This window comes from Eucalyptus grandis, chromosome 9 (genome assembly GCF_016545825.1).
Source record: "Eucalyptus grandis isolate ANBG69807.140 chromosome 9, ASM1654582v1, whole genome shotgun sequence".
NCBI classification, from domain to species: Eukaryota; Viridiplantae; Streptophyta; class Magnoliopsida; order Myrtales; family Myrtaceae; genus Eucalyptus; species Eucalyptus grandis.
The window spans coordinates 17,648,888-17,672,949 of record NC_052620.1 but is presented as its reverse complement, the minus strand read 5'-3'; the positions used below and the strand labels follow the sequence as shown (position 1 = coordinate 17,672,949).

Below are 24,062 nucleotides of genomic sequence, written 5' to 3'. Positions count from 1 at the left end.
CAAATAGCAATAAAAGTGGTTTGGCAATTGGTCTACGTCCATGGGCAAGGCTAACAAAGTTAAACTACAAAACATCCGAAAATGATCTCCAAAACCTCACGTTCTCTTCAATCTGAAAATGAAGAGAACAACTGTCAAAACACAGAGAAGGTAACCCGATAAACAAATAGAAATCAAATCCTTGCAGCCTTTATCCTTGATAATTTTAGAGAGTGTCGCATGTTGGACTGGACTTGTACAAGTATTCAAACGAATCCATGGACACAAATTTGATGTTATGTTCCTTCCACGATGGGGAATTTGTGATTCCAGAAAACTCGCGATTCTTGATGAGGATCAAACTGGAAAAACTTCGCGAGCGGTATGTGTGCCGGTATGTGTGCGTTTGTGCTTAATAGATAACTGAATCTCCTCCGATAGCATCAAGACAAATGGCTTCAACAAACAGCATTCACACTGAAGGTAATGAACTGCCAATAGCATTGACCTAGAATGTTGTGCATCTTCTTTCATGAAAAAGGTTAAGAAGTTTAGCGGATTTTGAAAGCATTTTGGTTCCTGTTAACTTGGAAGGACGGTTACGGTCTGAACATTAGATTACAATGTCAGCATAAGAATCGCTTCTCTCACTTTCTTCCTTTTCTTAAACTGTTACTGCTGTTTTCTTCTTTAGTGTATAATTCACCTGTGGAAACTGTCAAGAGAAAACCTTACTTGCCCAGAAACTCTCATGAAAGAGATGACTCGGCAATATGGTCTCATAGAGGAACACCCATGAATTCGCTCTGGCAATGCTACATTCGCCCTGGCAATACTACATTCGTCATTTAACTGTCACAATCTATCATATGATAAAAATATTTACAACACACAATGAAGAGGAAAAAAGGATAAAATGAAAGATAGAAACAGAATGATAGGAGCTTCTAGATACCCTTGCGATCCTCATAAAGCTAAACAAGAAGACAGCTAAACTCTTCTTGAAGTATCAAACAGCTTCAAGGCATACCAACTCCTCAAGATATTGAATGCCGACGGTCCTTGCTTGGCTTCATTTTACCTTTAGCATTGGGAGGGGCGACTCCAAATGGATAAAGCCGACCCAGTTTTTTTGACATTGAGTTTATAAATGATTTTCGAGGCAAAGGAGGCTTATCAGCAGATGACGGTGTGCTCCCTGCCGGGCTTCCTCCAGCTGATTTCAGTGTCGATTTTTCGATCTCTCTCAACCTCATCTTCATTTTGACTAGCTCTATTTTCAGATCCTCGTTCTCTCGTTTCAATCTAGAGAGTTCGTCCGAGACTGGGTGGATGTCAGTGGAGTACACATTTAACTTGCGTGGAGCAGCAGGGGATTCACCCCCTAGGCTTCCATTCATGGCATCTCGCATGCGCTGTTGCTCATAATACAGGACCTGTACCACAGTCTGAACAGGAAGCCGGTCGTTCTGAGCAGCATGAGCACAGGCTTCTCTTGATAGCTTCTGGCAATCCATCAAGCTGCAAACTTTCTTCCTTTCCAGTTCACTGAGAGCAGGATGAGCCTATGAAATGAGAAGAGACCTTATTAAGAAAAGGAAACACTTGTCATGATGCACAAAGTGAACAAGATTAAATACTCCACAAATAGTGACACAGAAATGGACCCATATTTCATAATGCACATATGAGCGGAAACCTTCTCAAAAGTTAGTACAATGGACACATTATGATGTTTCTGCCAGTTTAGCTAGTTTAGTGTTTCTTAAAGACACTACGGTACTCCTCATTGTGGATCATAGAGTGAGATTCTTGATTTTTCCTCAGTAAAATTGTTGCTGATTGAAACTGTAAATTTCTTTGTGCCTTTTAAAGATATGAAAGTTACAACTTCGTTAGGAAAACAACTTCTGAAGAAAACAGGATATTAACCATGATCTCAAGGAATCTCCTGAAAGGTACGTAAACATCATAGATGGAGGAAGTCACACATCAGCAGCACATGGCTGCAAGATTCATCTGTTTATTCACTTGGAGCAAATGCATACGTATGGAGATATATATTCATCCATTGAAGCATCAACTTGATTCAGATATTTCATGAGGATAGCAAGGAAAACCATCAGATAACTAGATGGAAGAAGAAAGAGAAAAACAGATGACAAAACAAACCTTGAGGTAGATGTCAATGGCTCTATATATTCCATCTTCTGTCACCCTTGCTTGTTCTGGAACTAACTCAGCAAGGCTAATGAACCTTGAGACAGACAAATTCCGATCTGATGCTATCTCTGCAAGGTAGTTCTCCATAAGCTTCCCAACCCTCTCCATATCACTAGGAGGAGCAGAAACAAAGTCTTCTTCAGCATTAGATCCAAAACGTCTCCCATCCATATCATACTCCAAGTAGTTCATCATGATCCGCTGCATGGTATCGACATCGAACAATGTGCCCGCCGTAAAAGAATAAGAAGGTATCAACAGATCATCTAGAACAGCTTGTGGTAATTGCAAGCCCATCCTCTTCTCCAAGTCCAGGCGACAAGCTACTGTGGTCTCGAGATACATAGCTGCACGAAGAAGCATCGAGAGGAAGCTTACCGACATAGTATTCTTTTCCCTTGGAAGAAGACTTACTATTGTTTCTAAAATGACCCGCTTCTCATGCTCTTGCTCTGGCTCAATTTTCTTTCTTCCCTTCCCAAATATGTCCTGCTTTAGAAACAAAAGATCAGCTTCTGAAATACAGAAACTGTCCTGCATTAAAGAAAACTTCCTATCTTGAGAATTTAGTGTATTTGCCATGAACTTACCAACCCTCTCAGAGATTTTTGGGCATAAAGCATAAGAATTGGACCGAGTGCATATTGCTTATAACCTCTGGCTGTCATTGCAACGAGAACTCTCTGAAAGATATCAATTCTAAGAACTGTCAAGTCTTCAGCCCACCATTCCACAAAGGGGCTCTTTTGATGCGACACCATAGAAGAAATCATAGCATTACCATCCTCGTTCCCACCATTCACGGAGAACTGACTCTCCTTGCAGGCTAAGAATGCTATTGCATCAATGCATCGGACGACCAATTTCACTTTCTCTGCAATCGGAAGGAGGCTTTCTGTCATGTGCAAAACAGTGATGGCTCCTGCAATGCTCTTCAATGCCACTTCCTTCAAGTAGGCCTCAGTTCTTCCCACTAGGTTGCCTACTGCATAGTCCTCAGTCATCTCAAGATACTCGGCAGCACATCGTAGCATTGCGATGTTCTTGGTGCTGATCTCAAAATTAATCCCATAACAGAATTTGGCGGCAAGCTCAAATGCTTCTGCCCCACCAGGAATGCCAACTAGTTCAATATTAGAAAGATCAGCTTCGCTTGATTCTGATACAAGTTTCCTTATGCACCCGCATTTTGAGACTAACGGGAACTGCAATTATAATTTGAGTTGAATATGAGCACTATTTGGATGTAAAATCTCCCTAAAAAGCATGAATTAGTTGATCAACTCGAAATCTACCCTAGATCAACATGATTGTGAGCTTGGCAAAGGTAGCTGTCTCAGATAAAGAATCAAATTACATTCACATACATCTGATAGAGCTCTAGTTGATTCTCTTGTTTTCCTTTATGGGTATCCACCATCATCAATCGTTTGTGCGGTAATCAAGACTTAACTGAGAGGAAAGGGACTTCCACACGCACACATACACATACACATACACATACACAGAGAGGGGGGGGAGAGAGAGAGACCTTATGGAGTGCAAAGGAAGTTCCTGCGGCATGAACGGTGACATCACTGGGAATTTCCTGGGAAAAGATCCTGAAAAATTGACTTTCATCAATCACCTTCTTTCACCAAATTTTCCCCCTACAGTTATTAGTTCTCTTTTCCAGAAAAAAGAAAAAGAAAAAGAAAGTATTCACTTTTAAACCATAACAACAAGGCATTTAAGAATACTAGTTGTTGACCGAAGCATTTGGAAGAACAGGTAAAGTGCAAAAACCATGCGCTGGTTCTTTCCATAACAGTGGAAAGAAGCTCCTTCTTCTTGGAATTCCTGCTGGCAACACCTCTCTCGTCATCAAGATCCACCATGTCACACAGATTGCAGAGTCTTTATCATGATCTTCCCTCCATGAGATGGAGCATGGTGATGTCAGCCCATGCACGCGCGTGCGCACGGACACACGTAGGAATGGAAGTGGGAAGCTCGGACCAAACGCTCAGAAAAATTCCACCATTTATCTCAAGACTCCTGCGACCAGTCATCAATGTTGTGAAATTCCCATTTTAGAATTTTTCAGAAGATGTGTGGGGGAGAGGAAAGGCATTTTTGGGTATAATTAAAATGTGGAAGGGAGAGTGCGCGAGAGAAGTGCAGGATTGGAGCTAGAGTGTGTGGTGTGTGGTGTGTGGTGTGTGGTGTGAGCTATGAGAGTTTTGTTTTACATTTAGATGACGATGATGATGATGATGATGATGATGATGAGATTCTTCTCTCTATCTCTCTCTCTCGGGTTCAGTGGGGGGCACGGGAAGAAGTTTCCACGTGCAAATTATTGATGTCCACAAAAGTACACATCTTAAATCCCTCACAGAGTCGTGTCATGGTAACCCTACTGCTAATGGTGAAATTTCGTTCTGGTATCGGACTCCAGCAAGAGACGAGGAACTTAAGTACTCTCGGATCATCTGTGGAAAAATATGATGATAGTCATCATTTCGTATTTTATTATTGACTAGTTTGACCGGAGAAGATTATTCTGGAAGTAGTTAATGTTGTCTTTGTTTTGGGAATAATTACATAATAAAAAAAGATATTTTCTAAAAAATCATTTTTCCAGAAACGTTTTACCCATTTAAATTAAAAAATTAATCTTTTCAATTTCACGCATTCAAATTATCTTTTATTATATAATGATTTTTTTGTTGACTAATCACTTTCAATAAATCAAAACGGAAAGTTCTTTTACTTAAACAAACACACCTTAAATTCGGCATTATGGACACTTCACATCTAATGTGACTTTCAATGAAATCGAACGTAATGTTGGCATTAGAAAAGTTTGAACAATGGGTTCTTGTGATTTAACTAAAATTATTTTTTCGCGGTCTACTGTTTCCTGTTCTTCACTGGATGATGAAAAAAAAGCGTTGAACATAAACGTAACCCGTCATATTGAGCTTGACTTTATATTGATGACTCAACGTTGCATGCAATTATGCTGCGTTTGGAGGGGAGAGATGATCGCCAAGCGGATTATAAGATTGGACAAAATCAAAAAAATTTCCTCCATTTCTAGGAAAAAAATCTTTATACTTCGTCCTATTTTCTACACCCATTTTCATTCCTCCCATGTCCTCTTATTGTCAAACGGATGGGCTTTTCATTCCACTTTATGAACTCGTACTTGATTAGGGATGATTGATTTTAGAATGGATAGGTTTCAAACCCAGAACTTAAAACCTATCCTATTAGAATCGGTTCCTAGTTTTTTGAAAATGGAGACTTGCTACGTTTGTCCTGAAATTGACCCGGAAAAAATGGCATATTTTTTGATCTGATTCCAGATTCTATCTGAAAACCTGTTTTTATTTATTTACTTATTTACAAGTGTAGTTGGCACATTGTTTCAAAAACCGTGTTCCAACAGTGTTAATAAGACCAAATACACACGTTGAATCGCAAGGGGGGGAGGGCATTATCAAGTGTCTGTCAAACATCTTCTAAGTCAACAGAAACTCTTAAAGGAACAAAATGTGAATCAAAGAATCTTAGACTTGGACGCAACCTGTGGGGGCAGGGGGATGGCGTTCTGATCCGCACATGGCGGGGGCAATTGGTGCTCGCCGGACACCACATCTCGAAATCTGACAAGCTGGCACGCCAAGGAGGAACAAGACTCACCTTGTTTCCAAGGGAGAATCGGCAGGCTAGGCACGTTGACGGCAAGGACAGGTCACAAATCGGAGTCGGCGAGCCACAGGCGGAGCTAGGGTAGCTCCCCCCAGGGGGCGGCGGTGGCGGAGGGAGAGAGAGGCGACAACGAGAGAGATGGAGCTTGGTTGCTCTAGGCTGAGTTGCTGCAGGCGCGGGTAGAAGTGGAAGGCCAGGGGTTCTTGGGGCAACAGAGGGCAACTAGGCCATTAGAGCGAAGAGGAAAGAAGAGAGTATGAGAAACAGCGAAAAATTAGGATTTTTAAGTTCTATTTAATTAATTTCAAATTTGGTCCGATTTCCTAGTGGCTCTTCACTCAGAACTAAGAACCTGCCCTATTTTTAGGGTGGTCTAACCCGATATGGTTCCTAATTTTGTATTTCATGTAATTTACTATCCAGAACAACATCATGATATTTCCGTACCACCATCCTTTTGTAACCTTCTTTGCCGGGGGGCCGTTTCATGCAGAATTATTTCTTTTCGTTGTTGTTGGTTCCTTATTTTTTTGGTAAGGTGGTGGTCATTTAATGTCCTGTGCAATAAATTCAATGTTCCAAGATATCAATGAAAGCAAATGTTGAGTACACATCGAAGGATTATGTCCCTTCACATCAAGGAACCCCAAAATGTAAACTGGCCAATGTAGACAGATCATATTGCCCAAATTCTAATCAATAATTCTGAAATGATCTCTCAATCCATCTTTCCGCTGGAGATCTTAAAATCGAATAAGGCAAGCCATAAGTCCAACTTTAGGCCCCATCACGAGGACCGACTGCCCCAGTGCAACTGCATTTGAGGGCCGGAACAATTTCTAGCCTCTTATTTCTTTTATTGATACTTCATATCATTTGGACGTGTCTACAATCGACGTCTCCTCCGGTGACTAAGTTATCCATCCATGACCTAACTCAGTTGTCCACTCTTTCTGCTTTGATGATACTTTTTCTTTTCTTTTTTCAAGAAGGAACGTTTGACACCTCCCGGTGTTTCAATGTATTATCTATGATTCTATATAGATTCGTATTTTCAAGATATATTTCATAAAGATACACTTCAATTGACAAAATTTAAAAAAATGGGACCTACTAATTCATTCCTTTTATGAGAAAGGGTATCCATTATTACCTAAGAAGTTGCACCAACAAAGGTCGTCTTTCCATACGGACAAGTTCTCTCCAACCAAGAACCTATTTGGTGAGTGACAAGCATGTATGCCACTCACATACAAGTTTAACTCACCAAAAAAAAAAAAAAAAAAAAAAAACTCAAACTCAAAGCTTAGCAATCTTGGGACATGATAATATTTGTTGAGAAAACTCCTACCAAGTTTTGAAATTGACAAAACTTTCTGATTCTTGCTCTTATTTTGAATAAGAAAATCTATTTAAAGTTGCTTTTGAGATGATACCGAAGACTTTTGCCAAAGTCTATTCATTCCTATAAGTGCTTCCCACTTTGACAAAATTCAGATTGAGATTGTGTTCAAAATGAAGAAGAAATCAGATTCAGATAAATTAATTTTGTGACATGGATTTAGATCTTATCGGGAATTTATTCTACAACATTTAGTTCTCTGGAAGGATTTCACTTACTTTTATAAATTCATTGATGGAATCGATCATAAATTGATGAAATTAATCTTGAAGACAAATTCATTTTTGGGAATATCTACTTATGGAAACCAATATTTTGATTATATGAGCGAACATAATCAAAGGACTTTCTATCTCTATCTTCAAATGGTTACAAGATCACTTTAATTGATTCCGTCCAACGGTTTGATTGGAAGAAATTCCTTCAGAAATTCCTAATAGCTAGTGAGGCATTGAGGAATATTTAAGGAAGTCATTTAGTCGGTTTGAAAGAAGGAACGTGAAAATTAGAATTCCAAAATTTGAAACTTCTCATGACTACTTGTTTTCTTTGGAGAACCTTATAAGTCGTGTTCATAAGAGAAAATCACAAAAAGAGTGACTTAGTGAGTAAGAGGGATTTTCACTGAGTGTGTACACTCATAAATTGTACTTCTCTGTTGATACTATAGTAAATTCCAACCAAAAGGCTATCAGCATGGGAAAGTGGATGTAAGCATAAACTAAAAGCCGAACCACTATAAATTTCATGTGCAATCTTCTATTTCCTTAACTTATTTACTTAAGTTTTTTGCATTACTACAAGTTATTGTGCAAGTCTATGGAATATCAAATCTAAAAAACCATCGAAGTTTGGCATTTCATAAAGGGAAAATGTTACAAATCGTCCCTAGACTTCTATTTAACGTGCAATCGCATCCCTGAGCTTTTGATTTGCTCAATTTGATCCCTAAATTATCGATAAATGTCGATCTAGTCCTTGACTATTTGAAAATTGACTAATTTCGTCATTTCGTTAGCTAAAGTTAACAGAATTGGGCATTTTGGTCTTTTTCTTTTTTTCTTTTTTTCTTCTTCTTCTCTCTTTCCTCTGCCGGCATTGGCGTAGGGAAGCCGGCGTTCGGCAAGGATCGGTAGAGGGAAGCCGACATCCGGAGGAGGGAGCCGGTAGGGCGGCCCTCGCTCGACACAAGCAAGGGCCGCCCCGACATCGGGCAAGGGCAGCCCTAGCCAGCCCGGGGTCGCCCCTCCCTCCGCCATGGTTGGGGGAGGGAAGAGAGAAGAAGAAGAAAGAAATAAAAGAAGAAGGAAAAACAGTCATCACTTAACAGTTTGAACGGAAGGACTAAATTGAACATTTATTAATAGTTCATGGACCAAATTGAGTAAATTAAAAGCTCAGGGACGAGATTGCACATTAAGTAGAAGTCTAGGGACCATTTGTGACATTTTCCCTTTCATAAAATTATTTCTATCCCTTATCTAGACCTTACTTACCTTATTTCGAAATTGTTTAAATTTGTTTTAAATATCTATTCACTCCCCTCTAGGTGTTCTTATTAGCTTTATCAATTTTCACATGCAAAATATCATGATTAATTAGGTTCGACAAATGAAGACAAAATGATATAAGAAAATTCACATGTAGAGATTAAATCTCAAACACAAATTGCTTCACATGGCAATAATGACATGAAATATAATATTGTGAATCGGATTTAGAACACGATACGAAATTACATGACATGGCAATAATCATATTTAGGTCTATTTGGTAATATTTTTGTTTTAAGAAACAATTTATTTTCAAAAGTAGTTTTTTTCTATTTTTATTCTTGGAACAATTTTTAGAAAAAAAAAATGCATTTGGCAACTATACAAAATTTTATTCTCAGAATAAGAAAAAAAATAGAAATGTGTTTGGTACAACCCACATTTTTTTTTTTGTAATGTAGAATTTCTTTCAACTTTTTAATAAATTTTTTAGATCTTTCTTTTTTTCCCTTTCTTTTTCTTCTTGCTCTTCCTCTAGCTAGTGATGGTGGCAGCCAAGGACGGGCGGTAATGGCAAGGAAGAAGAAGAAAAGAAAAAAAGAAAAGAAAAAAAATGACTCATTTTTAGAAATTGTTCCCAATAATAAGAAGTTGTTTTTGTTTACTTTTTATTTCTATTTCAAATCTATTCCGTGGCTGCTTTTCTATTTCGGAGAATAAAATAATTAGTTGACATTACCAAGTAGATTTTGTTTTTTTTTTCTAGGGAACAAAAAAAACATAAATTGAAAGAAATATGAATGTTATCAAACCAAACCTTAGTATGACATGACAAATGAAGTTTCAAGACGTGATGATGAAATGACATGACTTGACAATATTCACAAGTAATATGATGTGACAAATCGAATTCAAAATCAGATATGCAATTTACACCACGCAACAAGCATTCTCTCATCAATTTGCCACTTTATTTGGACAAGGTAAGGTTCATTTAGAAATACACACCTTCCTTTCAGCCAAGTCAAAACAGAATCATGTGTTCCAATTCAAAATCACGACATGCGTGCGGCCTCAGTTCGTGGATTCAACTTGCTATGTATATTGGCTTTTGACCTCTAGTCTCGTTGCCATAGCCACAACCGAACTCATTTCCTTTGGTATATGACTTATGGGTTGGCTCACAAATAAAAATGGTCCTTTTAATGCACCACTGCGTGTTATATATAGGCCTCGAGGGTTGATTCCGAAATTACAAGGACCTCTTTTTCCTTTCCAAACAAACAACATAATGACGTATTCTAAATTTAAGATCTAAAATGGACATTACATTATCTTAACATGCATTTCAACGCAAGATTTAAAGAGTGGACATTGGGAGCTTATCTCTAAGTAAGCGTTCCTCGAACACCTACAAACATGAGAAAACTGTGGCACCCCCGAAACGGCCCCCGATCCTTTAGGGTCGCCACAATTTGCTTACCTTTCACTTGTCCTAATAACATGTCACTCTGATATCATTGAATTATAGTGGGTCCATAAATCCTGGGGATTTATATCATTTAAATCGGTTCCAGCATAGTTCATATAGCAGAAGCATAATCAAAATCTCCCTACCCCATGCTCAACATGATAATGCAATGCACACCAACTACATAGTTTATATAAGTTAGAGTTGAACACTTTTATTTACATAACTTAATGGACATCATGAGTCGGTACATCAAAAGGCCAAGGCTTTACTAAGCTCGGCTATAACCAAAAGTACCCAACTCCACATCAGTCATGTACATCGGTCCATCATTTAGTGTCGGCATTACAAAAAGAAGCTTCATCCTCCCTCCATTGCGCTCAGTCACACCCAACTTGGTCTGTCAGCCGACGGCAGCGGTAGCATCCCCAGCATAACCTTGTCGCAGTGGACATGCACGAACAAGAACTCTTGAATGATAGGGCCGGCGGGTGATCCAACGTCGTACAAAACTAGAACCCGCACACAAACAAAAACTAATCCCCGTATCTCAGGGTGATGATGCTCCGTACACTCAATCTTGACGTCGGTTGGTATGCCATAGAAAGTACCGGGGGTGACTAGCGACAGAGACATATCTCCTAGTCTGAAATGTTAGTCCTCAAAAGGGGTGAGTACAACTACTCAGTAGTAAAAGATCCATCAAACTACACAATGCAACAAGCAAGACAACCAAGATTTCATGTGAAATGCACATATCATCCATGCAATCATGCATATATCTCCATGAGATCCATTCAATGCCTTAATGACCACATTTTCAATACCAAATAGTACCAACTCAAATTCATAGACAATTCATACACCATGCCATATGCACACACATGCGCATGATTCATTTCCCATTTTAATATTCAAAAGGATCTCATTTTTTCCAAGGACCAATCTTTGCATCACTCCTGGCTCTCGCACCCAACCTGGCATCGCAAGACCTCCGGCACACACGTGCGGGCATCCATCACACACCTCTGAGCATCCCGCACCCCAACTGGTATCACAAGGCTTTCGGCACGCACCTCCGAGCATCTTGAAACTCCCGAGGACATCAGGCACACACCTCCGGGCATCCGGCACACACCTCTAGGCATCCCGACACTCCTGGGGCATCGTCGACTTAGCTGTTCGACGGTATCATCAACATCACAATGTATACATATATATCTCACTTTGAAAATATTATTTTGATGCAATACAATCATAAGTTTCAATGAGTTTACAAAGCCTCATCAATTTCATTTTTGATGTCATATGATATGCTAAATGTCACCGCATACACTGTATGATTAACAACCCAAGACATCACATCTCATAGAGCAATTCAATTGGTCTTGAAATGAAACAGTTTTATGATAAAACATAATGCACTCCTCTAATTGAAATTCTTGAAAAATTAGTAAATGATCTTAATAAATTCTAAGAATTTGACATGTTATAAAAAAGATCTAGAGAAAAATGTTTTATGAAGAACACCAAGTCAAGAAAATTTCATATAAATCGTAATGGTCCATGCATCATAGCCATAAAACTTCAAACATCACTATTGCACGGTTTTAATAACAAATTTGGTATAACCCCTAAATAAACTCAGAAAATTCTGAGAGTTTGATATGTTATATAAAAAACCTAAAGGTAAAAGTTTTGTAAAGAACTCAAAGTCAGATTCATGATAGATCAAGATCTATAATCACTATAACTCTCCCTAACCCTCGGCAACAGTTTCCAGATCTAACACTTTCAAAGAAAAATCATTTCACCGACCAATACTTGTCTGTTTCTTCCCAAATTTTAGTATGTTATTTCTTAAAATGTCATCTACAACTTTCATCAAGGACATGAAGTCAAATTTCAGCTAGATAATTACAGAAAATTCACAGAGTCGCCAAAGGTCAAGCTGTTTTTCCATGAAACAGTTTAGGGCGTGCATGGTTGTGTTATTTTTTCCTGTTTATGAACAAAAATTTTATTTTTTGTTCCGGGAACAAAAAAAGAACAGAAACGCATTTGTTTGCATTTTTTTTTCAAAATCTATTTTTGTTCTCAGAACAAAATTGGAATGAAATAAGAAACAAAAAAAGTTATTTTTTTGTTCTAGAAATACTTTTGAATAACAAATTCTCTCTCATTCTTTTCTTCTCTTTTTTTCTTCTTATTTTTTTTTCTTTGGCCGGTCACCGGCCTCGGCCATGGCCGACGGCCCCGGCCGTCGGGCCGGCAGCCTCACCGCCCGGTGGACGCTCGGCCTCGCCTAGCCACCGGCGAGGCTCAACATCGCCGGACCACCGCTAAGTTGGCGTCGCTTGGTGGTGGCCCGATGAGGCCGAGCCTCACCGGTGGCCGGGCGAGCTCGGCCTCGCTGGATCTAGGCGAGGACAAGCTCGCCCAGCCAAGGCGAGGCCGAGCCTCGCCCGCGCTAGTGACATTCGGCCTCACCTTGGTCGGGCGAGCTCGGGCTCGCCCGATTCGGCGAGGTCGAGCCTCGCCTAACCACGACGAGGCACCGAGCCTCGTCGTGGCTGGGCGAGGCTACCGGCAAAAGAAGAAAAAAAGAAAAAGAAAAAAGAAAGAAAAAAAGGAAAAATAAAATAAAAATATTAAAAAATTAAAAGAAAAAAAAAAAGAATATAAATTTACCAAACATATTTTTATTCATTTTTTTTAATTTCGGAACAAGTTTACCAAACGCGTCTTTTTGGTCAAAAAAATTATTTCCCGAAACAGAAATAGTTTTTATATTTTTGTTCCCCAGAACAATTTTGAATAGAAACACAAACAAACGCACCTTTACTAGTCCTAAGGAACTGCTCCTATACTTTCGAAAATTCCAACATCTAGCACATTCAAAATCTATTACACTTCACACACAACCACAGCAAACATTGTGTAGATCAATGGACTTTCACTTGCATTAAGTCCAACGCAACCACATCAAGCAAACAACGACTTGAGGACTTCGGGCGTGGCTTGATCGACAGTGAAGCTAGGCGGCGTCGACGGCGGCAGCAGGTGCACGCACGGTGGGGTTGGTCTCCTTCTTCCCTCCTCTCTCACTTGCTCGCCCGCTCGAACTCTCTCGGTCTCACTCTCTCCCTTTTCTCTCGATTACTCTCTCTCTTTCTCGATCACTCCCTCGTTCACTCCGCCCCCTCCTCTTTTTCTTTTTCTTTTACTCTCATGGGGTGGCGACACCTCATGGAGTCCCCTTGCCACTTGTCGATTCCATGATTAGATAGGGCCTCATTCGACCGGGCCTTGGTCGAACGATCCAAGAGGAAACGTGGGCTGGTTTGGGCGGTTTTTGGGCCTTAAGAAATCAGCCCACATCTACTCCTAATATCTCACTTTAATCTCCACTTATAATTACATAATCACCAAGATTTGCACGGCCATAAATATTACAACAATACACAAGGATAGTTCGGTTCGTAGAGCACACGGCCAAAAATTTCTTATCAACCCATCTTATAGTACAATCTTGGTCTCTCAAGAGCATATGATACATTTCCAACAAAGCAATAGTCCATTCAATGCTCAGCCTTGTTTAATTGTAATCCATTGGTCTAATGACTATAATATAGTCTGATGGCGCTTCCATCACCTATTCATGGGTCGTAGTGCATTTAGAGATCGTTATGAAATTTTAGGATGCCACATAGAAGTCTTCAATAGATCCTCATAAACAACTTATAGACAATCCGTTCTAAAGAGAGACATTAGAACTAGAAAGTTTTGTTAACTTTAAAATTCAGTAGGAGTTTTCTCAAAGCTCCGTACCCTTAAAAAGCTTGTGATGAAAGCTTTCTAAAGAGCCATATATTGTTGCAATACATTCCAAAATCATAGACCCGAAGTTTGTGCCCATATTAAGGCTAAAGGTTCAGGATTTATGAATTATTTCAATGATTTATCATTTTCAAGTATGATTATTTATCATAACATAGAGATCGGTACTATCCGATTCTAAAACCTTTAGATATGGTCTTCACCTCCACACCTTTTATGGGTATCAAAAAGATTATATGAATTTTTTTCATTGATATTCTACAATATGAGATGCAGAATGGGTTGTCATTTACCAATTTTCCTTTTTAATTAAAATCAATTTACGGTACTGCTTGCTTAAGATTAGGAGTAACTATGGTCACAGTGAATTAAGTTCATCTCAAAACCAATTCCCAAACTATGAGAACTTGGAACCTTAATCTAAAAACCAGCATACCAGTTTAATGACGATTTCAAGATTGAACTGAGAATTTTTATTTTAGGAGGGGTTTTCAAGTTGTTCGATTTTTACTATAGGTTCATTATGTTACATCTTAATATATTATGCAAAATCTTGTCTAGAAATTGCAATGTTGACGAGATTTTAGTCTACAGACTGAGTAACATACCTAGTGATTTTGAAAACTGTGGGCCAAGAATTAAAAGAATAATATACTCTGTAATTCTCCTTGGACATACACGCAACTTTGCATAAGCAAGAGAATGGTGGCAATGTTGTTACCTTTGGCGTCATGAGATATTTTCATGGCTTCGTCGTGACTCCAATAAGATGTGTACTATATCGCAAGATTAAAACACCAAAGTTAACATATAGGTTTATAGTGCTACAAATAAGATACATTATAAACCTTATAAGAAACGCAACCAAAAAGGTCCCAGGTAACAATATTGAGTTATTATTATGAGAAAACTTCAGCTAATTATCCTAGGTACTATTTTATCCTAGTAGATGGTCACTTGGGACCAAGTGATCTAGGCTTAGACATTGTCTTCCAGCTTTTGAATAAAATGTGGCTTCCATATTTAGTTGGCTTTCATTTGATGGAAATGCGAGCTTGAAATAGTCTATATAATTTGACGATCTAAAGTGGTATTTATTTTTGTTCCCCTGTAGCTCCAATGGCCGATAACAAAGTCCCTATTATTATTTTCTTTGGAAGAAAATTTAAAGTTGTACCAACCTTGAAATGCATTGGTGGAATGACCAATATTGTCAAAATAGACTTAAGTAATGGCTCAATGACCAAGTGATCAGGTGTGTTGTGTACTTATAATAGATTGAGTTTTGGATTGATGTATTTGTAGACGACTCTTTTGTTTTTCCTCTTTTGGTGGAAGATTATGGTCGATGTACACATCATGAATCAATAATTTGGAAGAGGTTCTGTTGTTCAGATCACGGGAGTATCTTGAACTTTGGCCGTATTCAAGTTCAGTAGGCTGCTGGCTTTTTTCGATTTGCATGATAAAGCCATGATGTCTCTGTAAATGTTCTTCCCATCATCATAAAAGACTAAAGAAAGGAAACCGGAAAAATGAGCAGAAAAGAAGAGGAAAAGAGGATCAGATTTTACTAGTATGGCCCTAGATAATCATCCCAGAGTTATGCATTCGGTCTGATATAATTGAAGTTATCAAGGTTTTGGGTGAGTGTAAAATAGAGAAGTTCTATCGCAATATTCCTAAAAATAGTACTCTTGAAAATGGTTTTAGGTATTTAGGGGATAACTTTGATGTGATAGATCTTTTATATCATCATCTACATTATAAAATTATCAAACTATATGGTGTAGTATGTTGATGATGAAGAGATGAGTGCTGAAATAAAAATAAAAAAAATGACGGTCTATATGGTGTAGATGTGGAAAGAGTTGATAATGTGGCCGGTAATGTGTTTGAAAATGTGATTACAAATCCTGATGATGATATGAATTAGGTTGAGGTTGGTGATAGGGATCTAGATGAGAATGATGATGCTATTTATGTGTTTGAAAATGCAATTGGGAATGCTGATAATGATGGGAATAGGGTTGAGGTTGAAAATAGGGATCTAGGTGAGGATGATGATACATATAATTTGGTGAATATGGAACAATCAAGTGACAATTATCATCTTAAAATGATTGAAGCAAGGACAAAGTTAAAGGAATATTCAATGATATATAAACTCATAACTAGGATTAAGAATGAGGCAAATGGTACCTTCCAATTAAGGATTAATTTTCCAATAAAGTTAGCAGCTTATCCTTAGACTGTGGATACTTCTAGGTACGAAACAAAGTACCATCATTCAAATGAGGAAGAGAATCTTCATTTGGGATATACAATTAAGGTGAAGAGGAGGAAGATATTATTCTTTCAAGGAGGAGAAGTAGGTTTCCATCATATAATTGAAAATGGTACAAATCTAGTATTTGTCATTGGCACGATATTTGACGATATAACTAAGTTTAAAGATGCAATTTTGAGGCATTCTATGCCTAAGTAGAGAACAATTAAATACAACAACAAAACTACTAGATGTCCATGGATCAATTATAATTGGATAATCTATGGTGCTCTTGATAGCAACATTGGGTCATTCCATTTAAAAAAAGTATGTGGGTGAGTATATATACAATATCACTTTCGAGAATAAAAAAAGTATATTGTGCTTACTTAGCCAAACACTTCATGACTTTCAATTCTGCAATACCTAAAATCAAAGCACCTAAGTTGAAGAAACTAATTAGGGAATAGGTAGGGGTGAATGCTGATATGAGTCAATGTAAGAGAATAAAGCTAAAAGTGTTGAATGCTTTACAAGGCAATTATAAGGAGTGTATGCACAGATGTAGGACTACTTGGTAGAGCTTTACACTACAGTTTTACAAGCATTTTAAAATGAAAGTTGAGAGGCCACTACTAAATCCCTACCATTATTTGATAAAACTTACATTTGCTTAGATACCTGTTGCAAAGGAATTTTGGCAAAATGCATAAAGATAATTAGACTAGATGGATGTTTCTTGAGGGCCTTGATCAAGAGGTGAGTTGTGTACTATATGGAGGGATGCGGGAGAAGGACGGTGGAAGTGTCAAAAATTATGTACGACACTCACTTTAGTATAAAAAGTATTTTTTTTTTAGATTACTTAAGTTCCACTTTTTTTGAAAAATTGATCACTTAAGTCTCAACTTTGATCTAGGTTGCTGGAAATCTAATGTGGACATCTTTTATTAATTTCTTAATTTTACATGGCTCGCCAGCATGCGCAAATAACCTCTAAATGGTGTCGTCTAAAAGTTGTAAATAGTGATCGTTTGAATGCCAAATTTTGTTTAAAGTAATCACTTTAGTGCCAATTGTTGTTAAAACACGATCACTTTAGTGCCTAGCACGCTAGGTGGAAATGCCACGTCAACTAGATTTTTAAAATAATATGCCAAGTCATATAAAAATTTTAATTATAAAAGCCACTTATTAATTTTTTTTGTCAGAATTTCTCGCTGTTGGAACTTAAATAATCGTTTTTTCTTCGATTTGATGCTTAAATGATCAGCAAAAACTTTTAGCATTAAAATGAGTGTCATACACAACTTTTAGTACTTCTAGTATTCTTCTACTCAGAGATGCCAACAACCAAATGGTATTTGGTGGCAAAAAGAAGATGCCTAGCAAGCTGAAAAGGAATAGAAGAAAGCAACCAATTGAGCCTGTAAGAGATGACACACTGACTAAAGAAGGTAGACAAATAACTTGTTCTACCTACAATATGATAACCGCAAGGGATATCCTTTGAAAAAGATATTTCTTTAACTAATTAATCATGTTGATGCTAAGTTTGTTAGATTAATATGTTCAATTAATGCTCGCTATGTGCTTCTTAGGTCAATGATTAAGCCAATGTTTGTACATCCAATGCCAATGCCAAGAAACTTGGATCTACACCCAAAAAAACAATTGACATTGAAAAGTGGGAAAATAGTCAAAGTTGTTTTGACGATGATAAAGATAATCAAAGACTACGTGAATTGGTTAGTAATATCATATGATAGACACACTAGCCACAATGTAGATGGTGTCATAATTGTTATAGCTAACAATACGAGTTAGAGAGGGGTGGATATGTTAAATGCAAAACTATGAAGATCTCTTGCGGAGTATAACAAGTCAAAACTTAAATAGTTTTACATCATTAGGAGTGCTATTCATGAATAAATATGTATCAAGGGTGGTCCTTATAAACAAATAAATTTGATCAAATATGGTCTTGATGAACAAATAATTAAGAGATAGAAGACGACACACCGAGTTTTATAGTGGTTCGGGTTTATATCCAATCCTATGTCTACTTTTGAAGACTAACAACCACAATTGGGTTAGAATCCACTAGTAAATAGCATTGTAAATTACAACTAGCAAGCGTTGTTCTTTCACATGATAAATCACATTATCAAAACACACGCACTGCTCTTACACTTATACACTTGACTCTAGATGATTACAACTTAGTTGCACCTCATAAAGACATAATCAACATCACAACTGCTTAAAAAAGCAAAGTAAAGAAGAAGACTGAATAGCTCTAGACTCGATTTGTTCGTTTCATCCCCCAACCTTGCAACTTCTCTTGGATTACATATATATAACCATCTCATCCTTAGATGACCATTTGCAACTCATCTCCATGAAGTAGCGGTTGGTGTTGTCATTGCTATAAGTAGAATGACTCCCTGTTGCTCACCAGCGTCGAAGCAATTTCCCAAACTAGTCAGACTACTCCTATCGATATCTGTCTTCTATTAGAGTTGCCATAACTGTTGTGATACATCTCCAATGCTCCCTATGCAAACTCAAGCCTTTGTGATGGCTAGTTCCATTTTGATCAACGTTCCAATCAACCGAGCAAATTGGCAGCACCTTCCAAGGCTCAATATTTGCACTATTCCTTACCCATGTAATTAAGAGTGCATATTTCCAATAGTCTGTTGATGTTGTCCACTAATGAACTCGTGGGGAATGACTTTCAATCAATCTTCTAACGATCATCTAAGCTTCATCAGCTTCAAAGGACTTCTAAGGACATTAGCTTCCCCGTTGATTCATCGTTTTTACTTAATGATTGAGTTATCATTTAAAGACCTTCGAGGACCCCAGCATCAATGCTGATTCCACATCTTCACCGATTTAATTGGATCATCGGCATTGTCGCTATCTTCCACCTCATTGGAAGAGAACTACTTTGGCCAACAATTTATTGTCCTGATACCAATTCGTCCTCTTCCATCTTTTGGTCATTCCAAGCATATTGATAATTATGACTTTACCAAACTATTCACCTTTACAAGTGCAGTCCTTCCAAACTTTAACGAACATCATAGTTCTAGGCTTGTTCACCATCATCAAGGTCCATCAACTTGTTCACCTTATTTTGGTTCTTCCATGCCATCACCAATATCCCAGTTCTTTTCAGCTCGTTCACTCTTGATCAAAATTCTCCCAGCTTATTCACTTTTGTAGAGATTCTTCCAACTTGTAGACGTCTCCATGCCCAATATCTTGTTCATGTTAGATATCGGCAATGATACTTCCAAATTGACGTAGCTTTCCCGATTATGATAAAGTACTCAGCATCAAACCTGATTCTGGTTACGACACCATATGCATTGTAGTTTGTGTATATATAACTTGGTATAAATTAACTGATACACACATTAGTACCCTTTAATTATCTTTGTCATCGTCAAAACAACATAAGGGTTTTCCCAACGATCTCCTCCTTTTTATGATAACAAAACAATCTTATGAATATGCAAATTTTAACACGCAATAAAAGATATGGAATTTGAGTCCGTGAAAAGTACCAATTACTTTGGTATCCGAAGGACACTTTGAAGGACATATGCTAGACATCTGTATAGTGATAGGCACGTTCTTCATGAATTGTTCAGAAATCAAAGCCCTCTGACTTTGAAACTTGGCTCCCATGTTTTTTCTTAGGATTCTACATTTTTGCTTCTTTCGGGAATCAAGCTCCTTGAGTAGACAACGCACCTCGTCTTATGGTGTGCCATATTTTGGCTGTAGCCTCGTTCTTTTATGGTCTGTCTCCTAGCTTGAGATGTACATGCCGTCCTACTTATGCTAGGATCACGAGAGTATCTTGGTCTCATTTTTAAAACAAGCATGAAACGATGAGTTAATGAAACTGGAGCAGTCTCTACATGCTTCTTGTAAGTTTCTCCTACTCCTACATTAGCGAGTTGATTTTGACATGTCTGAATTTATTTGAGAAAATGTCATGGCATCAGTCAAGTCAAGTCATGATGAGTCCATATTACATTGGACTTTTCAAGGCACCCAAGTTCAGTCATCTTCTGTATCAACTACTGGTTCACAAATAAAACTCTATATATTTCGAGTTTGCAGGAGGTTCTTGCTTCTTATCAGCCAAACGATATGCTAAATTGCAGTATTTCCCAACAAGAAGAAATTTAAAACACTGGGAGAGACTACCAAAGATGACTGAATTCCTAAAATCTATCGTATTCCACGACATGTCTGTCAATTCAAGAAGATGAAGTCAAAATTATGACGAGATATTTTGCTAGAGAAGTCTAAGAGTCCTTTTATTGCAAAAATGTATTCAATAAAGCAATTATATTAGGAAAAGTACAAAAAAAAGAAGTCATAAAGCTATTGTATTGGTACTAATTTAATCTTAAACCGTGCAATTGAACCAATTTAATTCTAAACATTTTCACATTAGTACCAATTTAGTTTATCCAACTAATTTAGGATGAAAATTGTTGACATGGACATTGGTCATGGCGCTGACGTGGAAATGATATTTTACAATTCATATTTAAAATTAATTAGGATGCATATCACAGAACATTATGATTATTCAGTCATAATGTAAGCAAGCCAATAGAAATGAAATCACTAAGGTTCGTGAACTCTACGGGTGTTGATAGTATGAGGTACAGGTTTTTTGTCGTCAAGAGTCTTGGGATTGGGTTGTTACAATTTTGGTATTAGAGCCTACATTACCAGAATGATAAGGTTCTATGAGCTATTTAGGTCTTGATATTACGGGGTACAAGTTTATTATGGAACATTAGTCTTTGCATTTAAATAGGCTATTTACTCACCTCTACAGGAACCTCAGTGAAGGTATCAGCTTATTCTCTGGGTTTGTTATGACAAATCTTGGTTTGGAACGTGACAAATTTGGTATTAGGGCCTAGGTCATAGCAGTGATAAGGTTTCGTAATTGTTTGGGTGTCAATACATTGAGACACATGTTGCCCACGGAGAATTAGTTTTTATTTTTAGACTTCCACTATACTAGCTTCCACAAAAAATGTTAGAGAAGGTATCGACCTAATTCTCATGGTTCATCACGGCAAATTTTGGATTGGGCTCCTTACATTATTTACCGTGCCAATGAGGGAGATAGGTGTTGGTGTGGTTGTGTGTGTGTGTGTGTGTGAGAGAGAGAGACAGAGAGAGAGACAGAGATCCACGCTCCAAATAGTGTTATCCCCTGTTTAAAGATGTTCCCTTCGTGGCAATGTTGGTGGGGGTCTAAAGGTACATACATACAGGACACCAGAACAATAATCTCTCCAGGGCCTATCTAAGCAAACTAGCATTTGTACTTTTATGCAATGTGGGAGGTCCCATTCGACTCAATAATTTCCACCCAAAGGACTACACACATATCTAGGATTCCCTCCGGGTTTGTCATGCATTCAAAAATTGAAACCACTGTATATCATTGATAATACAGCATGTGTCATATCATGTCTTGTATGCATTCCAAAATAGTCCTCACTGTCCTTCCATTGTTTCAGTGCATAATGCCATCAAGCTCATATGATTCAGCCTGCAAAAGAAAAGAGAAAGGGCAGGGGCCGCGAGAAATCCGTTTTAGAAAAAACCGGCAAGATCGTGACTGTTCAAGCGACGGTCCCCTTGATTATCGTTATATATTTGACCATTCAAGCAAAAGATAATCTTGTACAGTCAGAAACGAATTTTCTGGGGTCCAGGGTTGAGAAGCCACTAAAATTGTCCAAAGCATCTATGGTTTATTTTCGAGCTCACCAAAGACAAGTAGGGATAGGATCAAGTTGATTTCAGTCACCATAATATAGTTCATGAACACGATTGATGATCTGAAACTAAAACCTTCATTAGCAATACCATAAACTTCGGTTTTGGAGATCGAGCTTGATTTTCTAACCAGGATTCCAAGAGATGCATGATGTGGTCGAGCTCAACTCTACATGGAAGACACATCTTGATTTGAGACTATGGAGAAGCCTGTGAGTTGTGACCAAGAGCTTGTGCAACATCGCAGAATTTTAATGATCGTTTAAGATTAATTAGGCTCTTTGTTCCGGTTAAGAAAAGAGATTAAGTTGAATTGTTGAACAGGCGTATGTGTTTCGGTGTTTTTTATTTTGCAGCAAAAGAAAAAAAAATCATCTCTTAATGAGACCGCTTAGCCAACATTTAGTTGATTTAATTTGTAGGATCATATGTCCTACATTAGATTAGGGGAGAATTACTAAAAAAATAAAATTAAATCTATTATACTTGTGCCAATTCAATCCTAATTTTTTTTTTGCCATTTCATTCATAAACATTTTTGTATTTATGTCAGTTAAGTCCTTTAGGCCAATTTTGGCCAGCCAACGTTGATATGGTACTGTCGGTACTGATGTGGTATTTTTAAAATAATATTATCATAATTATGGAATTTTTTATATTTTTCTTTAATGTTTCCCCCTTCCTCGTCCCTTTCTCCTTCCCTTAGAGGGCAACCCTAGCCCAATCTACCCTTGCTTGACCAGACTAGGCGAGGCGTCACGGCCCTTGCTCACCCTAATCGAGTGAGGTTGTCCCAGGCCTCACTTAGTCTTGGCGAGGGGCCGCCCGCCCACACCTTAGCCAACGAGGGTGTCCTAGGCCTCGCCGGCTCTAAGGAAAGGGGAAGAGGAAGGGGGAAAAATTGAAGAAAAGAAAATTTTCAAAATTTCAAAAAAATATTAAAATATTATTTTTAAAATGTCACATTAGCACGCACCATCGGTGCCATGTTAGAATGGTTGGCTAAAATTGGCTAGATTGACTTAATTCGCACAAATACAAAAAGTTTAGAACTAAATTGGCAAAGAAAAAAGTTTATAACTAAATTAGTACAATTGCAATAAGTTTAGGATTTTTTTCGTAATTTTCTCTTATATTAGGTATATGGGAATTATCAGCATTTCATCAATTAAATTACATGAAACGTCAATCTAAGGGCCCTATGGCATCTATTTTACGGGGAAGAGAAAAAAAGAAAGTGTAGATGGCCTATACAATTTTGGAATAGGGAAAAATGCAGAGAGCAATTGAAGTTTGTATGCACGCATCAACTATCATCCCCACTTTTGGCATCTACAACTTGCATTACAAGTTTTGCTACTTTCATATCAATTTGCATCGTCACAACCCAACTTATTTACAGAAATTACCGTTTTTTCCTTTCCAAATTTCCCCTCCCCAGCTTTTAAGAAAATACCCAACATACCCTAAAATGCGCTTCCTTCTCCACAATCTCTCGCTACCCCCATCAACAGCCGGCCGCCACCCCCAACCTAGTATCCCAACATCTCTTGCCGTCGTCACCCTTGGACTCGAGGCCGAGACCAGTCACCACATCAATCTGGACCAAATTGGGGCCTGGTTTCCCATAGACATCTTGAGCTTTGTCACGAAGCTTGCCAGGCTCACTCGTGTCCCCCGATCGAGCCCATCCTGATCCATTCGAGCCCGTGGATCACTCGAGCTCCCATGGCCACAAACCACGACCTTTGTGAGAAAGAGAGGATAGGTGGATCATTAGGGCGAGGGGCTTAGTGGCAAGAAGCACCAAAACATTGTGAGGTGATGGTTATTGAAATAATGCATCAAAAA

General features: G+C 38.1%; 1 protein-coding gene across 3 annotated transcripts; it reads right to left on the bottom strand.

Moving 5' to 3' along the window:
• Nucleotides 1–761: 761 nt before the first annotated feature.
• LOC104418451 (BTB/POZ domain-containing protein SR1IP1) lies at nt 762–4,408 on the bottom strand. 3 transcript variants are annotated; one of them, XM_010029806.3, is made up of 5 exons: nt 3,953–4,408; nt 3,734–3,803; nt 2,793–3,407; nt 2,152–2,694; nt 762–1,544 (listed from the first exon to the last, which is right to left on the bottom strand). In XM_010029806.3, the coding sequence occupies exons 1-5, from the start codon at nt 3,988–3,990 to the stop codon at nt 1,017–1,019; spliced, it is 1,794 nt and encodes a 597-aa protein (XP_010028108.2). In that variant the 5' UTR covers nt 3,991–4,408; the 3' UTR covers nt 762–1,016. The 3 variants fall into 3 exon arrangements, with proteins under 3 accessions (XP_010028108.2, XP_010028106.2, XP_010028107.2); XM_010029804.3 differs by having other exon boundaries at nt 3,988–4,408; XM_010029805.3 differs by having other exon boundaries at nt 2,152–2,691; nt 3,988–4,408.
• Between the last annotated feature and the right edge of the window lie 19,654 nt (nt 4,409–24,062).